The sequence below is a fragment of the Schistosoma mansoni genome, chromosome 6, assembly GCF_000237925.1.
Source record: "Schistosoma mansoni strain Puerto Rico chromosome 6, complete genome".
Classification (NCBI taxonomy): domain Eukaryota; kingdom Metazoa; phylum Platyhelminthes; class Trematoda; order Strigeidida; family Schistosomatidae; genus Schistosoma; species Schistosoma mansoni.
The window spans coordinates 7,337,690-7,355,464 of NC_031500.1; the positions used below are offsets into that span (position 1 = coordinate 7,337,690).

Below are 17,775 nucleotides of genomic sequence, written 5' to 3' on the forward strand. Positions count from 1 at the left end.
CTACTCTCTCAACAAGGATAAAACTAAGCATTTCCAAATTTCGTAACTAATTGTTATAAGAGCTTAATCCCAAGTACTTTTCAATGTCAATCAAATAATTCTTTTACAAAACTTACCAGACCATCGAGAATCATTTATTTGAACGTGCACTAGGCTTTTAAGATCCAAATCCGGCGGGAATATTTTAGTTTCTGTACGAGGATATGAAATAAAGCCTTTGTTATAAAGACGCTCAGCCAACTGCATTGCATATTTAGCTCCCATTTGTAACTTGCGAGAGGCCAATTTCTCCAATTCCTTCGTAGTAAATGAAACAAATAAAATACGTTTCTGAGCAGAAAACGACTCGTTAAAATCCAAGTGCTTAAAAATGGTAACTAATATTCTGATGAAACATAAACCACCAACACTCTTAGTTCAAAGAACATATGTGGTGGAACATTCCCATTAAACGATACCTATTCTCGACAGACACCTGGATCTTAAGAAGCGATCAATGTAAAAATAAACTACTAAAATATGAGTGATATTAATTTTATAGTAACTCCAGTTATATTTTGCTTTATCTTATCAGTTTCTAACGAATGAACTACTTTACCACCCCCCATATACACATAATAAGCTTCACCATCTATGACCATTGGTATATTATACGCAATCATCTGGTAGATTGATCGATTCTGTAACTTACCACTTTTTAATTGGATTGAATTTCCTTTTGGAGAACCACCACCAAGCTTGAAAGGATTTTCAGCCAGCAAGAATTCCAGGACACCATAGTATTTTTATTATTAGCTTTATTCAATATTACATTTTTGGTATAATATAGAATTGTCAGCACAAAGTATTTCAACAAGTTTCCGTTTCTTACTTCTTGGTCGATAAATATTGAGTGGTCGCCAGTTAGAAGTTCAGTAAGTCGATATCTAAACAATGTACATTCTCTTCGCTGCATATTGCCAGCAACCACGATATCTCAGATTGGGTCTTTTGTAACTTGTACAACGAAAGGTTGTACACTTATCAGAAAGGCACCTGAATAGGTTATGCGATTAACAGGCATAATGATGTATTAGAACAAACAAAAATAGATAACTTGTCGAAATATCTAGATGGCAGGAACAGGTAGACTCGATGTTTAAGCAGGCCGTCAAAGTCCGGCACAGCGAACAGATAGTGTTGGATAGCAGTTTAGTTCATTTAGAAAGAATAAATCCAAACGTTTGGAATGATGAACCATAAAGAAGAGTATTGTATACCTTTCAAATGTTCATCATTTGTTTCAAATAAATTGAGCATTAGGTAGAATATTAATAATAAATATATTTTTATGATATCCCAATGAGTAGAAAATCGTATTTCTGACGTTTAAGAACTTAATGTAAGTCACTTTTTTACAGTAAATATAAAAATGAAGAAATGATGTACATGTGGGGGTATCACAGGAAAGAAAGGGTCAATTATTGCTGCGATATCTGTGAACGATTGTACAGTAAATCATCCGTTCAATCGCATTCGAGCTTTCCCGGTAGCTGTTTACGATTTTTAACAAGTGTTCTGTAACGATTCGATAATCTAAGAAACTAAACTGTTTAAAAAATGCCGGTGAGTGAAAAATTTGAATGCTGATCTGAGAAAACTTTCTTATTGACAAGATTTATTATCCACTGTTAAAGACTGGATAGTGTTTGGAAAGCCAGAAGTAAGACCCTAATATCCTCGAGCCACAGTCCTGTGTCGATTTCACATCAGACACCAGATTATTAACAGAATGAAGCCCATCGATGAACGCTTCTCCTACTGGTCACAGATAAACCCGCATGTCGTACATTTTGGTACCAATGTTTTTCACCGTCAGTAAGTGGTAGGACCGAAACACTTCGGACGCCTGAGCTGGATTTAAAACCGAGATGATGCCAACAGAAGACGGTGCAATGAAAGATGAACCAGAAAGAGGTCCGCTACTAATAAATTGGAGTAGGTCGTGGAAATATTATATCCCCGAAAAAACGTTTACAAACTCCATTTTCATTTCTAAATCTTAAATCTAAATTTTCGAGCCAAATTTCCTTACGAAAACCATCCTTTACCTTTACCGAAATAACGTCTGTTATTTTTGCATCGTCATCCCTTGTTATACAGCACTGGATTTTAATTTATCTTCAAGATTATTGTGTACGTATTTATGGGCATCGACTGCTTGTTCAAATGATTGTTCTATGGTCTTGACCAAATTAATCCTCATTCCAAGGTTTGTCTTTTGAAATAGACAGGGCTAAGACGGAAAGAGCTGTGGTATTAAGATATAGGCATCTAATCTAGGAGTAACTGTCGTTAGTTCAGAATATATCATCATGAGAATATACTTAAAGGAAAAGAAGTGGAAAGGATGTATGTATGAAGAAATACTGAAGCTCAGAAAATAGAGGAGAATGAAGGGTGAACGCATGTTTGTCAATGACAATGATTTTGAGCAACATCAACCATCACCAACCACTTAGTTACGATAATCATGAGAATTCCAATCAAATACTCTGTACACACCAACATAACTCCATCTAAAAGTCATTGACTTCGTGGCTTGACGCTACGTTTTGGTTTGGGCGCCCCTAGCTTTTTCCAACCTACTTCTACACGTGAAAACATTCCACGTCGAAGTAGGGGGCGGTTAGACAAAAGCAATATAGGTTTCAACCGTCCCAGTCAATGAAAAACCACTATTCCATGAATCAACTTTTCATCTTTAGTACTTCAGATCTAAACGCAATATTATTTACTTAGTGGTCCTAACATACACGTGTAATACTTCCAAGACACTTAAAAAGTTATATGAAGAGTGTGATTTCTTAAAGGATATCTATGACGAAACTAAATGAAATTTAAGAGTAAAAAGTATTGACGAACACCGCTTGAGGTTTAACAGTTCCAATGACAGATCCTTATAAGTTCTGGCTTGACTAATAACTTTCAAGTAAAGACTCTTTGCAAGATTTATGTACCCCAGTACTTAGATCAGTGCAGAGAAAATGACATTAAACCTTAATTTTAAACTCACTACTGTATCCAAAGCAGTTGGACGCCATTTGGTTTTCGGACGCTTAATAACTTCTACAATTTGACCATAGCGATTCTGGTTGAAAAATTAAAAAAACAAACCACACAATGAACAATAAAATGTTTTGGAATCTGTTAACAATGTCGAAATATTGGTGGTCTCAGTACAATCTTAACTACCCCTATACGCAACCTTTGTAAATGATAAATCCCTTAATTAAGGAAACCCTAAAAGATTAGTTAGTTTGGATGGAAAGGCGCGCCTTTTCATCTAGACAATGAAATTAAAACTGACCTAAAATTTCGCTAGAAATAGGAATCTCTTGAGTGCTGTTAGAGGTATGAGGGCAGTTATCACTTCCCGGTTGCCCACACCGTGGAAGGTAAATAGGAATCCGCATGACACACACAACAATAAACCTACAACAGTTGCATCGCCCATTTTTATTCTGTTAAAATGTGAAAAAAACGTTGAAGTACTATGAAGTTATGGTTTTATTACTTAATTATTGTTCAACAGATTATAGTCTCTGATTGAATTATACTTCGAACTATTAAAATGTTATGCCGAAACCAGTAGGCCAAAAGTTGGAATTCCATTTCATAGATTTTACAGGAACTCAATTAGGAGCTAACTTAATAGTTCTAGAAATACTTGAGATTGAGTATACAGAAGACATCAAATACAAAGTATATTTATTAGAAACCTGGTTCGATAATTTAAAAACCTGACAAATATACACATGTTGTTTGAAGAACAACGATGCTACACAGTTAACCGACACAGCAAGTACGGTAATGTCTAGACCTGTAACCTAATAGCGGAGTCAAGAACTTATAACACGGAGAGGCAGTTCTGCACCAATATAGTATAACTTTTAATAACCTTTTAAGCTATATTTTTGTAGAGTAAGATGATTGATGAGTGGGCGTATCTACTTAAATAACGGAAGCTAACTGAGTTGAGTTTCTGCTTTTACTCGGTGCAGATGCACTCACCTTTTGTCTGTCCTCAGATTTGAGTTTTATAAATACCTTATGCTTGTTACTTAATGAATTCATTCCTGATTTTCAAAGTCTTTTCCGATTTTTTTACTATTAGTGATACTGTTACTACTTCTACTAATAAAGAATTTGTCTTGATAATTTCATAATGCAATACTGATATGATATGGCAACTTGCATCGATGAGGATAAATGTAAAACAGCATGTTACTTATGAGTGACCGACTGACACAAAGTATAAGTTCAGATGAAATAACATATTACGTCTGATCAGTGCATGAATCGAATAAGTAATAAACATAAACGGTTAACAAGAGTTCTGTACGATGAAGGGTGACCTTCATAGTAGAAAATCATTTGTTTAAATAAAACTTTGTTTAGGAAAACCCACGACAATCTATATAAAAAGTCATTATGTACCATTGACATACTTGATTTAAATGTTCATAGTATGCTCTGCAACAATCTTGATCGAAAAGACGTCCACTAATGTAAAAGGAGGGGAAACCAAAATATTAGTCACAAATACAGTGACAAGTACTGTTTAATAGAAACTAATTGAAAGACACTATTCAACGTACCGTTGCCACTGAAATTCAGTTGTTTTCTCGTCGCGTGACACAGTGACTAAAATTACAGAATGAAAAACCAAAAAATATGGATGAACTTAGGCCAAACAACGATCGTCATTCAAAGGTTATGAACCTAACTCAAGTAACAAAACCGTAATAGCGATGAATTGAACAATCACAAACATGGCCGTAGAAGGGCATTTGGGGGCAATCTTTTATAAACCATTGACATATAGTAAATCTAGAGATGGTACATACTGTCGAAAGCAAATAGAAATGAAACGTGTCATAATATTTCTATAATGAATGTACTAAATCATATTGGCATGAAATATACCACTACATGGTCGCCATAATTTGTAAAAGAGGCATCATTTTAGTCCTGTATTTTGGTACTATTGACTAAAACTGGAATTTAAAATTTTCGATTTCACTCTATCTGGGAGTAATGGCTGAAATTCATGTTCCATGAAGTCTCAAATTTAGTATTAGCATTACAGTTAGAAGAAATACGTTTAGGGCTCGAACATTTGATAGATTTGTTAATGTAACTTATTATCGAAGTACATGTTCATGTACTAGTCTTTGCATCAGGGCTAATGATACTATCCGGCTATCCAAATCGAAGTAGCATTTGAACTTGTGAACTAGTGGTTACAAATCAAATGCTTTAGCTTCGAAGGATGCGAATATTTCTGAAGGTCTGTTGGTTCATGTATTGCTGGTTTAGAATATTGTTTGAATAAACTAACTGGCTATAACAAGATTGACAGGAAAACCACATGTTAGCATGTAGTATCGCATGTCATGCCAAGCCCATATACCTTATTCTAGCTTCTGGCCAAGCCAATTCGCCTGTCCATTAGAGTCATGTTTTCACCTTGTTAATTATCCACTTATTAACTCTGATCACTTTTATATGAGCGTTGGTGTGTGGGCACCTTTCTTATCCTATTTATCACATGTCTGTCATTTATTCTTGTCTGACTATAAATATTGATTAACGCTTGTTTAAAATGAGTTGGCTTATCCGCCATCTCCACTGCGTGTTATTTTTGTTTTGCTTGCTGATATTTACTCATGTGCCTATAATTTTCTGGCCTGCGTTATTTGACAATAAACTGCAGTTGCTGCTTTACTTGTCTTCTGATTTTACGCACCATTAAGATTAGTACTATAACGGTTATCAGGGTGAACAATTTGCGAAGCACGGCACTACAAGCAGACTCTACATTCCACGTTGACACTAAAAAATGTATAGTACTTGACTATGACATATGTAACGTCTCATTTTCGAGTGCGCCACCATTTTAAAAATCACATAAACCTAAGATAGTGTGGTGTGTACTGCGGCGTAGAAACATAAAACTATCTAGGTAAATAATTTTAACATACGACACAACAGTGGTGGATATGATAAATAGCTTTTACAGATGTTGATCACAATCTACTAAATCTATATTATTACTGTCACATCTATAAAGACTTACGTCCTGTCAAATATAACTACGTAAATTTAATAGTAACTTACCCACAATACGCCAAAATGGTTCAGAAACAAACTGATCAACCTCTCGAAAGCGTTCTACAACAAAACCAAGAGTTGGAAACTGACAAGATCCATACGAGATCAACTGGTCACTAAGAGCTTGGGGGAAAACTCGCCTCAACCGCAAAGTCTGGAAGCGTGTGAAGGCAGCCCCAATACGTAAATCTAGCTCCTGGCGCACGTCAACAGCTGTGCTGGCATTATAATCAGGAATTGTAAGCCGATCTACGGCACGATGCACAGCTCTAAAACAAAAATTCAAATCACAATCTTTTATGGAGAAAATGGAGAGTTCTCAAACAGATCATGCGAACAATCCATTGGAGAAACATTACGTTAAGATAGGATTCACACTTAAAGTGTTCCGCTTATCGTTCTAAACGTCTGAACTGAGAGGAGATAAGAGTGTCGTCTTTTGCTGAGATTGTCTCACACTTGACTTTTTAATTCCGGTTTCTTTTATTAGCCAGAAAAGTTGTGTTACCTACAGCCACTGCCTTCTCCATCTCTTTTGCTTTCCTTGCCTACCACTGCCCACGATCGTCCCATAGGCTTCTGGTTAACCTAGATCTAATTTGTTTTCGCTCATCATCGTGTTCGGAGCCAGTTGGGATGAGTTTACGCGAGTCTACAAGTGCAATATACGTAGCGGAAATCCACTGGTTTTTTGTAACTCTTTGGTTCAAATCACTGATAGATGTCGTTCCTGTTTCCACAGCTGTTCGTATATCTTTCCAAGCAACATCTGGGTCAGCCCCATTTCAAGAACTGCCTAAATGTGACTCTGTTGTTCCATACACGCCCATAGGTCACTAGGACTAACTCTAACCCAACTTTCTCTTTACGTACCTCTAGAAAACCCTTTCCACGGTGTGGGCAACTGAGAATTGATAACCACCCTCATACCTCTAATAAGATGTAAGATGTATCTTGCTTTTTTATGAAAATTTACCAATTCCTTTACCACACTCCAGGTATGAGAACTAGTGATAACACCTGGATGGTCAAACCGAAGTAGGTTGAGCAGGTTCTGAGTCTGGGAATTAATGGTCGAATGTCAAACGCACTGACCACTAAGGCACAGCTACACAGCAGTAAAAAGTAACATTAGAAAATCTTGTCCAAGAATGAGTGAATTGGCAGAAAAGTTGCTAGAAAATAATTTTGAAGCGCACGATTTAGAGGGTCGAGAGTGCAATCATCCACATCACTGAGACCGATTTCGAGACACGTTACACAATATCCCCAACCACGATAATCGCAAGGACCCTAACCAGGTAACACGCACCTGGCCGTCGCTACTGTCTCGACATGTTGATCGGGCTTGCCTATTGTGATGAACCAATCGAGCTATACTGGCTGGAACAATCGTTTCTCAATGTCCTACCATGCCAGATAGGTCGGCTGAAGAGCGGCAACACTAAAAGCAGAAAACGCAGTCTGAGAGCGAAGTCGTACTGCTGACTATACAGAGGTGTGATGGCAGTAAGTTGTTTCCTTCAGACAACTAGCATAACAGCGATGCTGCCTTCCCACAAGGAAGGATGGGATTATAAAAGGTCAACCCTAAAAATGCACACCTTGCCTTACCCCATGGATTTCCGTCTCCGGCGGTAAGGTCTCGACAAGTATGGAGCTAACACAAAAAATACTCATAAAAAAGTCGTGTGTGACCGACCTCAAGCAGTTGTCCCTTGGGCACTGCGGTCACGCTCTCAGGTCATTAAGACCACTTCTAACCCAATTTCCTTTTCAAGTCTTTAAATAACGTGAATGTGAAGCCTAGTAATACTCCTTAGTTGACCAAACTACAGAAGGTGGATCGGAATTTGAACGTGGAACATAGTGGCTGGAAGTCGAATCCCTTTAGCCACTGAACCAGTTTTGAAATAGGAACAATAGGGTTCAGTGTACACAAAGCATACTGTTGTCTTTGAAACTAGCACACAACAACGGCGTCATGTGAGTTACCACAAACATTACTGATACCGCTCTTATAACCTATTTTGTAGTGAGTGGATATAAAAAATTCAACTTGATGACAGGCAGACGTGCTAATAGCATGCTAAGTTACTAATCAAAATTTAAGGAACCAACTACAAGATAATGCCAACAAACAATCGACTTACGCAGGTGTAATTTCAGAAAACCGAGCACGGAGAATTTCAATGTTTGGTTTGACTGTAATAAATATCATTCGATTGACGCTTACAAGAACAAAGACCTACTTTCTCTACAAACATCAATTACTTCGACGCCAATGTTTTCACCCTCACGATCGCAATCAGTCCATATAATTAACTTTTGACAGCTTCGTACTTCACGCTGTAACGTTTGCTAAGAAGTCAAAAATAGTTGCTTTTATAGACTTGAATACTGTCATATATATATATATATATATATATATATATATATATATATATATAATTCAGTTGGACTAATTACAGATATAGCATCAAGTGTACCGTCCATACAAGTTTTTCCCGCACTTATTCTCTTAAGCACTTTAGTCTTGACCGTTCATATCACGTAAACACTGCCGTTTTAGACTTCGATTGAAATAACGCTTGGTATTTTATGGCCTTTATTTAATATTGAGGGACTGCCACAGCTATCATAAACTATGAAAATCTGAGGACATATTAATCGGGAAATTCTTTTGAACAAAATCTAGTTAACCTGCTTAAGATTGCCCTAGTGTAACGTGTGGAAGAAACACCTAGATAAGACCCGGACTCTGAAACAATACTAGATTGAATACCGATTAATTACCAGGGTGATGCGACACACTATGACTATATGCTAATCTCAGGCAGGTGACCAGGCCGTTTTGGTTTTTGGAGCGATATTAGTAGTAATGTGTCAGCTCATGAAGTGTTAGAACCTCCCACCCAAAACCTAGAGCCTAATGCCACGTATATGTTAGGACCTTTTAGAGCTTGCATAGAATTTCTTTTCACATTAGCTTCAGTACTTCATTTAGGTACCCGGTCACTGCCTGGGTGGGTTTTTAAGAGACTCAGGAAAAAGCAAATGAACTGATTCCTAGAATTGCGACGGCCTTATTATTTTTTTACTTTCGAAAAGAGAATCCACTTGGATATCCCGAAAAGTTCACAGGGCCAGAACCAATTGCTTGTCAACTGTCTAAAAACTTTCCCAGCCAATCAGTGGAAATCCTTGTCTTAATAAGCGGTTGGAGCTTCAGCGCGTTCAGTAGAAAGTTGAGTCAACGAGGACACCTCTATTACCGGGATTAACACAGGCCACTAAAATTCCTGTCGTTCCTAAACTAAACCTGATAGTAAGAAACGTCGAATCGGAATGAGTGATACACCACGTAAACGGTATTAAAGCTAGTTAACTGAACACATACATAATGACAGTTATGAAATAAACTGCTTACCAAATATAATATACACACGTTAGGTTTGTTGTTAAGCATTCAACTGAGATAAAATGTTACATAATATAAGTAAGTAAACCTTAATTATACGTAAGTTGGTAGAATTAAAGTTAAAGAGGATATTATCTTAAGGTGTTTATAAATGGAGATCAAATCCAAGGCTTCAAAGTCGCTGTTTTTCCTCTCCCTACAATAAACTGTTTTCAATTCAGACATCGCGACATTGGAAGAATATTCTCGTGATTATTTTGTAATAAGATGACACATAATATAGGTACTACTTTCTATTCCGCCCGAAGACAACCATGAGAGTAAATAAAATCCAAAAATGAATGTTAATTCATAAATATGCTTTAACTATATACACAAATACATGAACATTCAATAGGATCCCTATGATACTGACCAACTAACCTTGATTGGCTCGTAATCTTTGAGAACTTGTTTAACAATTGGTGCGTCAAAGAGCACCATTGGGTTACAAGAATGCCTATGAAGTATATTAAAATCAAACACGAAACTACCATGACTTGTAATTTGGGAGGAAATCATAATTAGTCAGGTGGCCTGACACAGACGTCATTACCATCATAACATTTTGGCCGTTGAGATTCATAGGGAACTCGTATATTTTGTTGAACTTCGATATTCCTTCTCTCTAATAGACTGATATTCCTATGATATTGATTAAATACCCTATGGTATCCTCCGCGGCTCAGGATTTCCGAAATATTCTTAGCGGCATCATTCTTCTCAGCAACATTCAGAATCTTCATCGTGAATCTACGAACGCCGGACGCTGTGGGGAAATCACTGATAATCAACAGCAAGCGCAGGCACTTGGAAATCATCAGCGCTTTACTTTAGTTTGCCGCTGATGTTCATTGTTCAATACTTCTACAACGACCAAATCAAATAATAGGAAATCGAATGAAGTCCTTTATCTTAAGCTGATCTTTCTAATAGTAGCGAATGACCGGTCCATTTAGGTACGGAGTTAGAGACCTTAAAAGGCCGAAAATAGACACTTTATCAAATCAATTAGATATGAAGGTATCACGGATATGCTGGGCTTGACAACTCTGTTGTCCAAAAGGCTTTTTTAATTAAAGATCTCAAAGCCAGCTCAATCAGTTCTCACAGCCGATGGAATTCGAAGTTAGGTTCGAGAGACTGTCAGTACGTCCAGAAGCTTATTAACTAAACTGACTATTTGTTGGGAGTGATGAGCAACATGGAGTACCGAAAAATCATCTGGTACGAGTGGTCGACCAAGCACTTTCACTCCAAGGTGTTTTTAGTAGACTCTATGAGGTCAGCATCGACTTTTAAGGCTAACAAAAGTATTTATATTATATATACAGCGTCTTGTACAATCAATCACAGTACCTTCAGCTGGGAGTATGTCCACTCACGAGATGAATTTCAATGTCTAAAACGTGGAAATTTTTTTCAAGGATTTTTTTGATAATCCAGCTCACTATATCCTTAAATGGGTAGTGGGCACCTTCAGGCGTGACCAGCCACAAGTTTTAACCCAATGAGTCTTCCGTTGACAAACAGTCTTCTGACAGTTTGCTATTGTAGACCATCAACGTTAATGATTTCTGTCGAATGATTGGGGAGCCTACTAGAATTAGACGGAAATGATGAGATGAACCGAGTAACGTCGAGGACACATCTCGCGGTCACCAACTTAAGTGGATTGCCCCATAGACGTGTCAAAGGACTATAGATGCTCTGAAGACTGTACAACACAAAGGACGTTATTATGAAAATATATTGGTAAGAATGAGTACTATGAAATTAGCGAGACCACCACCGCATACGCAAGTCCATGGTATACAGTTAACTGATAGGCGTTTGTTGTCTTTTGACAGGGATCGGTGACGTGTTCGATATTCAGTGACTCAACTGCCGGGTGAGTTGACTAGTGCTCAGTGACATTTCACTGCCCCAACACTTCGTTTAGTGGCACTGAGGATACCACGGATGTTCTAATTTTGCAACTAGCTACCAGTAGCACCTTCTATATTCGTTCGTTCCCAGTCAGATAGAAATCAGAAGTCAGACGAGAAGAGGTAGGAAAGATATATTTGATACGTTATCAATATATATCGCGAAGCGTTTATTCTAAGCTGACTAGTGAACGTAGGAGCTATGTCCCACGCTGGTTCGAAACGTGGTCTGGTACGGATGCATGACCGAAAGCCTTCAGTTAAACAAGTCCACTTAAACAACATGGTCAGCATCCAATGTCGAACACTTAATGAGCTATTGATTTTGGGGAATTATTTACAGCTACAGATCACTCTCCCCCATAGTGAGGTAGTGATGACTCTAAGACGTGACCAGCCAGAAGTTTGAACCCAACGAGTTTGTCGTTGGTAAACACTCTTCCGATAGCTTGCTTCGTTTAGGAGCATCTGGTCATCTTTCCGTACACTAAGGGACCATAATGTACAACATAGCAATATGGAAATAAAGTACAATGAAAAATTTGGTTCCTTGTGAAACTTTGTCGTTCTTTTCCAGCCGTCCTGGAAAAGAGGAAAAATAGAACGTGTGAGTGCATGTCGAAAATACACTCGTACTTGCGTAGGGACACAAGGTGAGCGGGAAAAAAATGAATAAACTAATACACTTACAAAAAGCGTAAAAGCGATCGGAAAAATGGTTTTCTTTTGGGTTTTTTTTCTTATATATAAAAATATATATGTATACGCTCAAAAAAAAGATAAAAATGTTTCGTTTTTTTGTTTTTTTTTTATATAAATAAAAAAAATGAGCATATTAAAAAAATTTTATAATAAACTATGAAAGGGTAATTCAAGATAAAGCTCATGTCTTACGTGCAATATTCGTTAAGATGTTCTGGAAATCTTACTCGTCTTCCAGAACGCGTTGTTTTAGGTTTATCTATCGACGATGACGAAGTATCAAGTTGTGTGTCGGCTGTCGTGTAGGGTACTACGAGTGTAGTAGCTGTGTCGTTTGCTTGTACCGAAGGAAAATCGACGTAGCTAGGGTTTCCTTCTAAGTACGCTGCTTTGAGTCGGTCGATACTGATGCTACCGTTCGTGCCGTTCTTATCTACTACATAGTACTTAGGTTCGCGTTGAAGAACTTTAAAGGGTCCTTCGTATGCTGATTCGAGGGGTCGTCGATGTGAGTCTCGACGAACGAAGACGTGTGTACTATGTCGTAATTCGGGTTGAACGAAAACATCAGTTGATTGAGGTCGAGTGTGAGCAGGTTTAACTGAACGCATAGCGTTTGAAAGCCTACTCGTGTAAGAGTTTAGATCCATGTTCAATGAAGAAGCTGAAGGATCCACGAATTCTCCTGGGAGTCGGAGTGTCGTTCCGTAAACGAGTTGAGATGCCGTGTATTCAATGTCAGCTTTCACTGCATTGCGGATACCTAGCAAGACGAGTGGAAGAGCGTCTGTCCACTGTGAAACGTTTGAAGCTGATAATGAAGCTTTTAGTTGTCGATGAAAACGTTCTACCAACCCGTTTGCTTGTGGGTGGTAGGCGGTCGTTCGGAGGCGCATGATTCCTAATAGTGTGGTCAGACAACGGAAAAGTCCAGATTCGAACTGGCGTCCGCGGTCTGTAGTGATCGTGGAAGGGCAGCCGAAATTTGCTACCCATCGTTCGACAAAAGCGCGAGCCACGGTTTCAGCAGTAATGTCCTTAATCGGCACTGCTTCTGGCCATCGAGTAAAACGGTCTACGCATGTTAGGAGATATGAGTATCCGTTCGAGTCGGGTAAGGGTTCTACCAAATCTAGATGGACGTGGTCGAAACGAGCGTCAGGGGTCTTGAAAGAGTCTAAGGGACATTTATTATGTCTAATTACCTTAGATTTCTGACAGCTTACACAGGAGCGTGCCCACTCCCTCACGTCTTTATTCATGCCAGGCCAACAAAAGCGTTCGGCTATAAGTTTGACTGTTGCACGAGCACCTGGATGAGAAAGATTGTGCAACGTATTGAAGACGTTGCGTCGATAATGTTTTGGTACTATTGGACGATCCCCACCTGTAGATGTATCACACAGTAAGGTTTCCTTACCTGTTCCCATCTGCTTAATACGTAGTTTAAGAGTTGTCGAGGATAACTCATGCTGAAGATCAATGTCTTCTTTTTGAAGCTGAGCGAGTTTAAGAAGGTCGAGTCCTTGGAAACTGTTCAAGGAACTAATTCGAGACAAAGCGTCTGCGACTACATTGTTAGCTCCAGAATTGTGTTGTATGTCTGAAGTAAACTACGAAATGTAGTCGAGTTGTCGAGACTCTCGCGGTGAGTACTTGTCTGAAGATGAACTTAAAGAGAAGGTAAGAGGTTTGTGATCGGTAAAAAGCGTGAATTCTCTTCCTTCGATGGAATGTTGGAAATGCCGCACAGCACAATACATAGCTAAGAGTTCCCTACCGAACGTGCTGTACCTAGATTCCGCGTCTAGCAACCGTCTGGAGAAAAATCCTAAAGGTTGCCACGAGTTGTTAACCCATTGTTGTAAGACTCCTCCGATTGCTGAGTCGGATGCGTCTACTGCGATACTAATGGGCGCCTGAGTGTCCTGATGAGCAAGCAGGGTTGCTTTAGCGATGTGTTCCTTAACTGTGGAGAATGCTTTTCGAGCAATGTCGTCTAGACTAATTGATTTTGCATTTCCACGGAGCTGATCGGTTAACAGTTTCATAAGGGATGCGCATTTAGGTATGAACCGTCTATAGAAACTTACAAGTCCGTTAAAAGTTCGTAAGTGCTTGATCGTGGTCGGTTCTGGGTAATCCAGAATGGCCGCCACTTTGCTCCTAAGGGGTCGGATGCCTTGAACATCAATAGTGTGTCCTAAGAAGTCTAAGGAGTTGGTTCCGATTTGGCATTCCTGAATGTTTACAGTAATGCCATGCCTTTGGAGTCGATCGAAAACAATGTCCAGATGCTTGAGATGCGATTCTCTGTCCGGACTTGCTATTAGACAGTCATCAACATACGCATGTACGAAGTTGAGACCTCGGAAGACGTGGTCTATAAACCTTTGGAAGGTTTGAGCCGCATTTCTTAAACCAAAAGGCATTCGTAGAAATTCGTAAAGACCGAAAGGAGTGATGATGGCGGTTTTAGGAATGTCGTCAGGTGCCATCGGTATTTGGTTATAAGCTTTAACCAAGTCGATTTTCGAAAAGACAGTTGTACCTTTCAAGGTAGCTGTCAAATCGTGAATATGAGGCAGCGGGTAACGATCGGGAATGGTTTTTGCATTCAGACGCCGATAATCACCAGTTGGCCGCCAATCATTGCTGTCCTTTTTAGGGACCATGTGCAATGGGGATGCCCATGGACTATTCGATGGTCGAATTATCCCTAGGTCCATCATGTGGTCGAATTCGTTTTTAGCTAACCTAAGCTTCTCGGGAGCGAGTCTTCGGGCTTTCGAAAATACAGGTGGTCCTGTAGTCGAGATGTGATGTGTAACATTGCTGATTACACAAGGCAATTTCGATTGCGATTGGTATATCCCGGGGTATTTGTCGAGTACTGATTGGTACGAGGGGTCTACGGTGTGCTTAATCGTGACTATGGATAACCTGCAACCAGAAAAAGGAGTTACGCAAACAGATAGTTTAGTGTTTCCATCTATTAACCTTCTTGAGCGTGTGTCGATGAGTAGATTGTGGTGTTGTAACAGGTCTATACCAATGATTGGCATAGAGACATCTGCAACAACGAAAATCCAGTGTATGGGTTTGCGTAAACCCACGTTAAGGTAGACGTACCATTTACCGTAAGTAGCGATTGGCTTTCCGTTTGCCGCCTGTAAACTCAAAACAGACTCGTGAAGTCTGTCGCTAGAGTTCGCGGGAAGAACGCTAACTTCTGCGCCGGTGTCGACGAGGTAGCGAACTTTCGTAGTCACATCCGTGACGGCTATGTTCGCCGGCTACGGTTGCCGTTAACGCGTGCCGGCTGGGACGTTTCCCGAACTGTGTTTCGTGTCACTCGATTTTGGAGTCGGATAATTGCAGGGCTTCCTGCAATTTCTAGAGGATTTACCGTACTGGTTGTGATACCAGCACCAGTCGGGGTTGTCTGTCTCTCGTGGTCGAGAGACAGATCTCTTACGTGAAACGCTCCTACGTGAGGATTTTGACCGACTACGGTCATTACGAACTCTAAGATATCTTGTCAGCGTGTGACATAGTTCGGCCATGTCAGTCGAGGTCGATTGGGGTTTTTCCTTGATGGAAAAAACCTCGGCCTTAGAAAATTTGGTGATTTCCAAGATTCGATCGGCAGATGCAGCTAGTTCATCTATGGCATTGTTTTGAAATGAAACAAGCACTGCCTGCACCTGTTGAGGGAGTTTAGACAAAAAAGTTGTCTAAATAGGCCATCATCGAAAGTTCGTTGGCCGATGACTTCTCTCATTCTAAGCAACATGTCCGTCGCAGAACCATGTTGCAAGTCGATATTATTGAGGAGTTGGTCTAACCGTTGTCGATCAGTTAGGTCTCCTTGTTTTAAAATCGATAGCTTAAGCGTTTCGTAAGGTTCGGGAACATCACTATTAAACATACTAGGTGTTACGTACCTGTTAAACTCGCGCGGTAACACCTTAACTACCGCGAGGAATCGTGTGCGCGAGTCCCTGATTTCGTGCATGCAAAACTCGGCTTCTGCATAGCAGAACCAGGACTCGATATTGTCGGGCCAAAATGGCGTTAACTGAATCGAAATAGGGGGAATAGACTTAAACTTAAGAACCTTAGGAGAGTGTTCCGTCATAGTAATATAGATAACGAAAAATGTCTAATTAAAATATATCCGAGAAAGAAAAAAATTTCGCGAAAAAACAGTATATCACAATATATAAAATTCAAATAAAGAATAACAATGAATAACAATATTCCAAAATGGAACAGACTCACAGTATATTGACTTGGTGTACCAGATCACGTTGGTCTCACCACTGAGGATACCACGGATGTTCTAATTTTGCAACTAGCTACCAGTAGCACCTTCTATATTCGTTCGTTCCCAGTCAGATAGAAATCAGAAGTCAGACGAGAAGAGGTAGGAAAGATATATTTGATACGTTATCAATATATATCGCGAAGCGTTTATTCTAAGCTGACTAGTGAACGTAGGAGCTATGTCCCACGCTGGTTCGAAACGTGGTCTGGTACGGATGCATGACCGAAAGCCTTCAGTTAAACAAGTCCACTTAAACAACATGGTCAGCATCCAATGTCGAACACTTAATGAGCTATTGATTTTGGGGAATTATTTACAGCTACAGATCACTCTCCCCCATAGTGAGGTAGTGATGACTCTAAGACGTGACCAGCCAGAAGTTTGAACCCAACGAGTTTGTCGTTGGTAAACACTCTTCCGATAGCTTGCTTCGTTTAGGAGCATCTGGTCATCTTTCCGTACACTAAGGGACCATAATGTACAACATAGCAATATGGAAATAAAGTACAATGAAAAATTTGGTTCCTTGTGAAACTTTGTCGTTCTTTTCCAGCCGTCCTGGAAAAGAGAAAAAAATAGAACGTATGAGTGCATGTCGAAAATACACTCGTACTTGCGTAAGGACACAAGATGAGCGGAAAAAATACTAATATATATATATAAACTAATACGCTTGCGACAGCGAAAAAAGCGATTAGCAAAAAATGGTTTTTCTTGGGTTTTTTTATAAAAAAAACATATATATACGCTCATATGCAAAAAATGTTTTGTTTTCTTTTTTTTTGAAATAAATACATAAAAAAATGAGGATATTAAAAAAAATTATTTTTTTCATAATAAATAATGAAAAGAGGATTCGAGATTAAGTTTATATCCTACGTGCAATAGTCGTTTAGATGTTCTGGAAATCTTACTCTTCTTCCAGAACGCGTGGTCTTGAGTTTATCTTTCGACGTTGACGAAGTATCAAGGTGTGTGTCGGCTGTCGTATGGGGTTGCCATAGGTATTTGGTTGTAAGCCTTAACTAAGTCGATTTTCGAAAAGACAGTTGTACCTTTCAGGGTAGCTGTCAAATCGTGAATGTGAGGCAACGGGTAACGATCGGGAATGGTATTAGCATTCAGACGTCGATAATCACCAGTTGGACACCAATCATTACTGTCCTTTTTAGGGACTATGTGCAAAGATGACCAGGGAC

The 17,775-nt window shown here is 39.2% G+C and overlaps 1 protein-coding gene across 1 annotated transcript in view; it reads right to left on the minus strand.

Annotated features, from left to right (window-relative positions):
* Positions 1–10,437, minus strand: part of Smp_158140 (putative prokaryotic DNA topoisomerase) — a gene marked incomplete at both ends in the record, with an annotated part of 30,966 nt that extends 20,529 nt beyond the window's left edge. Inside the window, 10 exons of the mRNA XM_018798133.1 lie at positions 117–297; positions 3,056–3,130; positions 4,491–4,545; positions 4,641–4,686; positions 6,163–6,425; positions 8,310–8,361; positions 8,409–8,517; positions 10,001–10,076; positions 10,111–10,244; positions 10,282–10,437. Of these exons, the coding sequence (XP_018653105.1) occupies positions 117–297; positions 3,056–3,130; positions 4,491–4,545; positions 4,641–4,686; positions 6,163–6,425; positions 8,310–8,361; positions 8,409–8,517; positions 10,001–10,076; positions 10,111–10,244; positions 10,282–10,437 (1,147 nt within the window). The remainder of the gene's footprint in view (positions 1–116; positions 298–3,055; positions 3,131–4,490; positions 4,546–4,640; positions 4,687–6,162; positions 6,426–8,309; positions 8,362–8,408; positions 8,518–10,000; positions 10,077–10,110; positions 10,245–10,281) is intronic.
* Between the last annotated feature and the right edge of the window lie 7,338 nt (positions 10,438–17,775).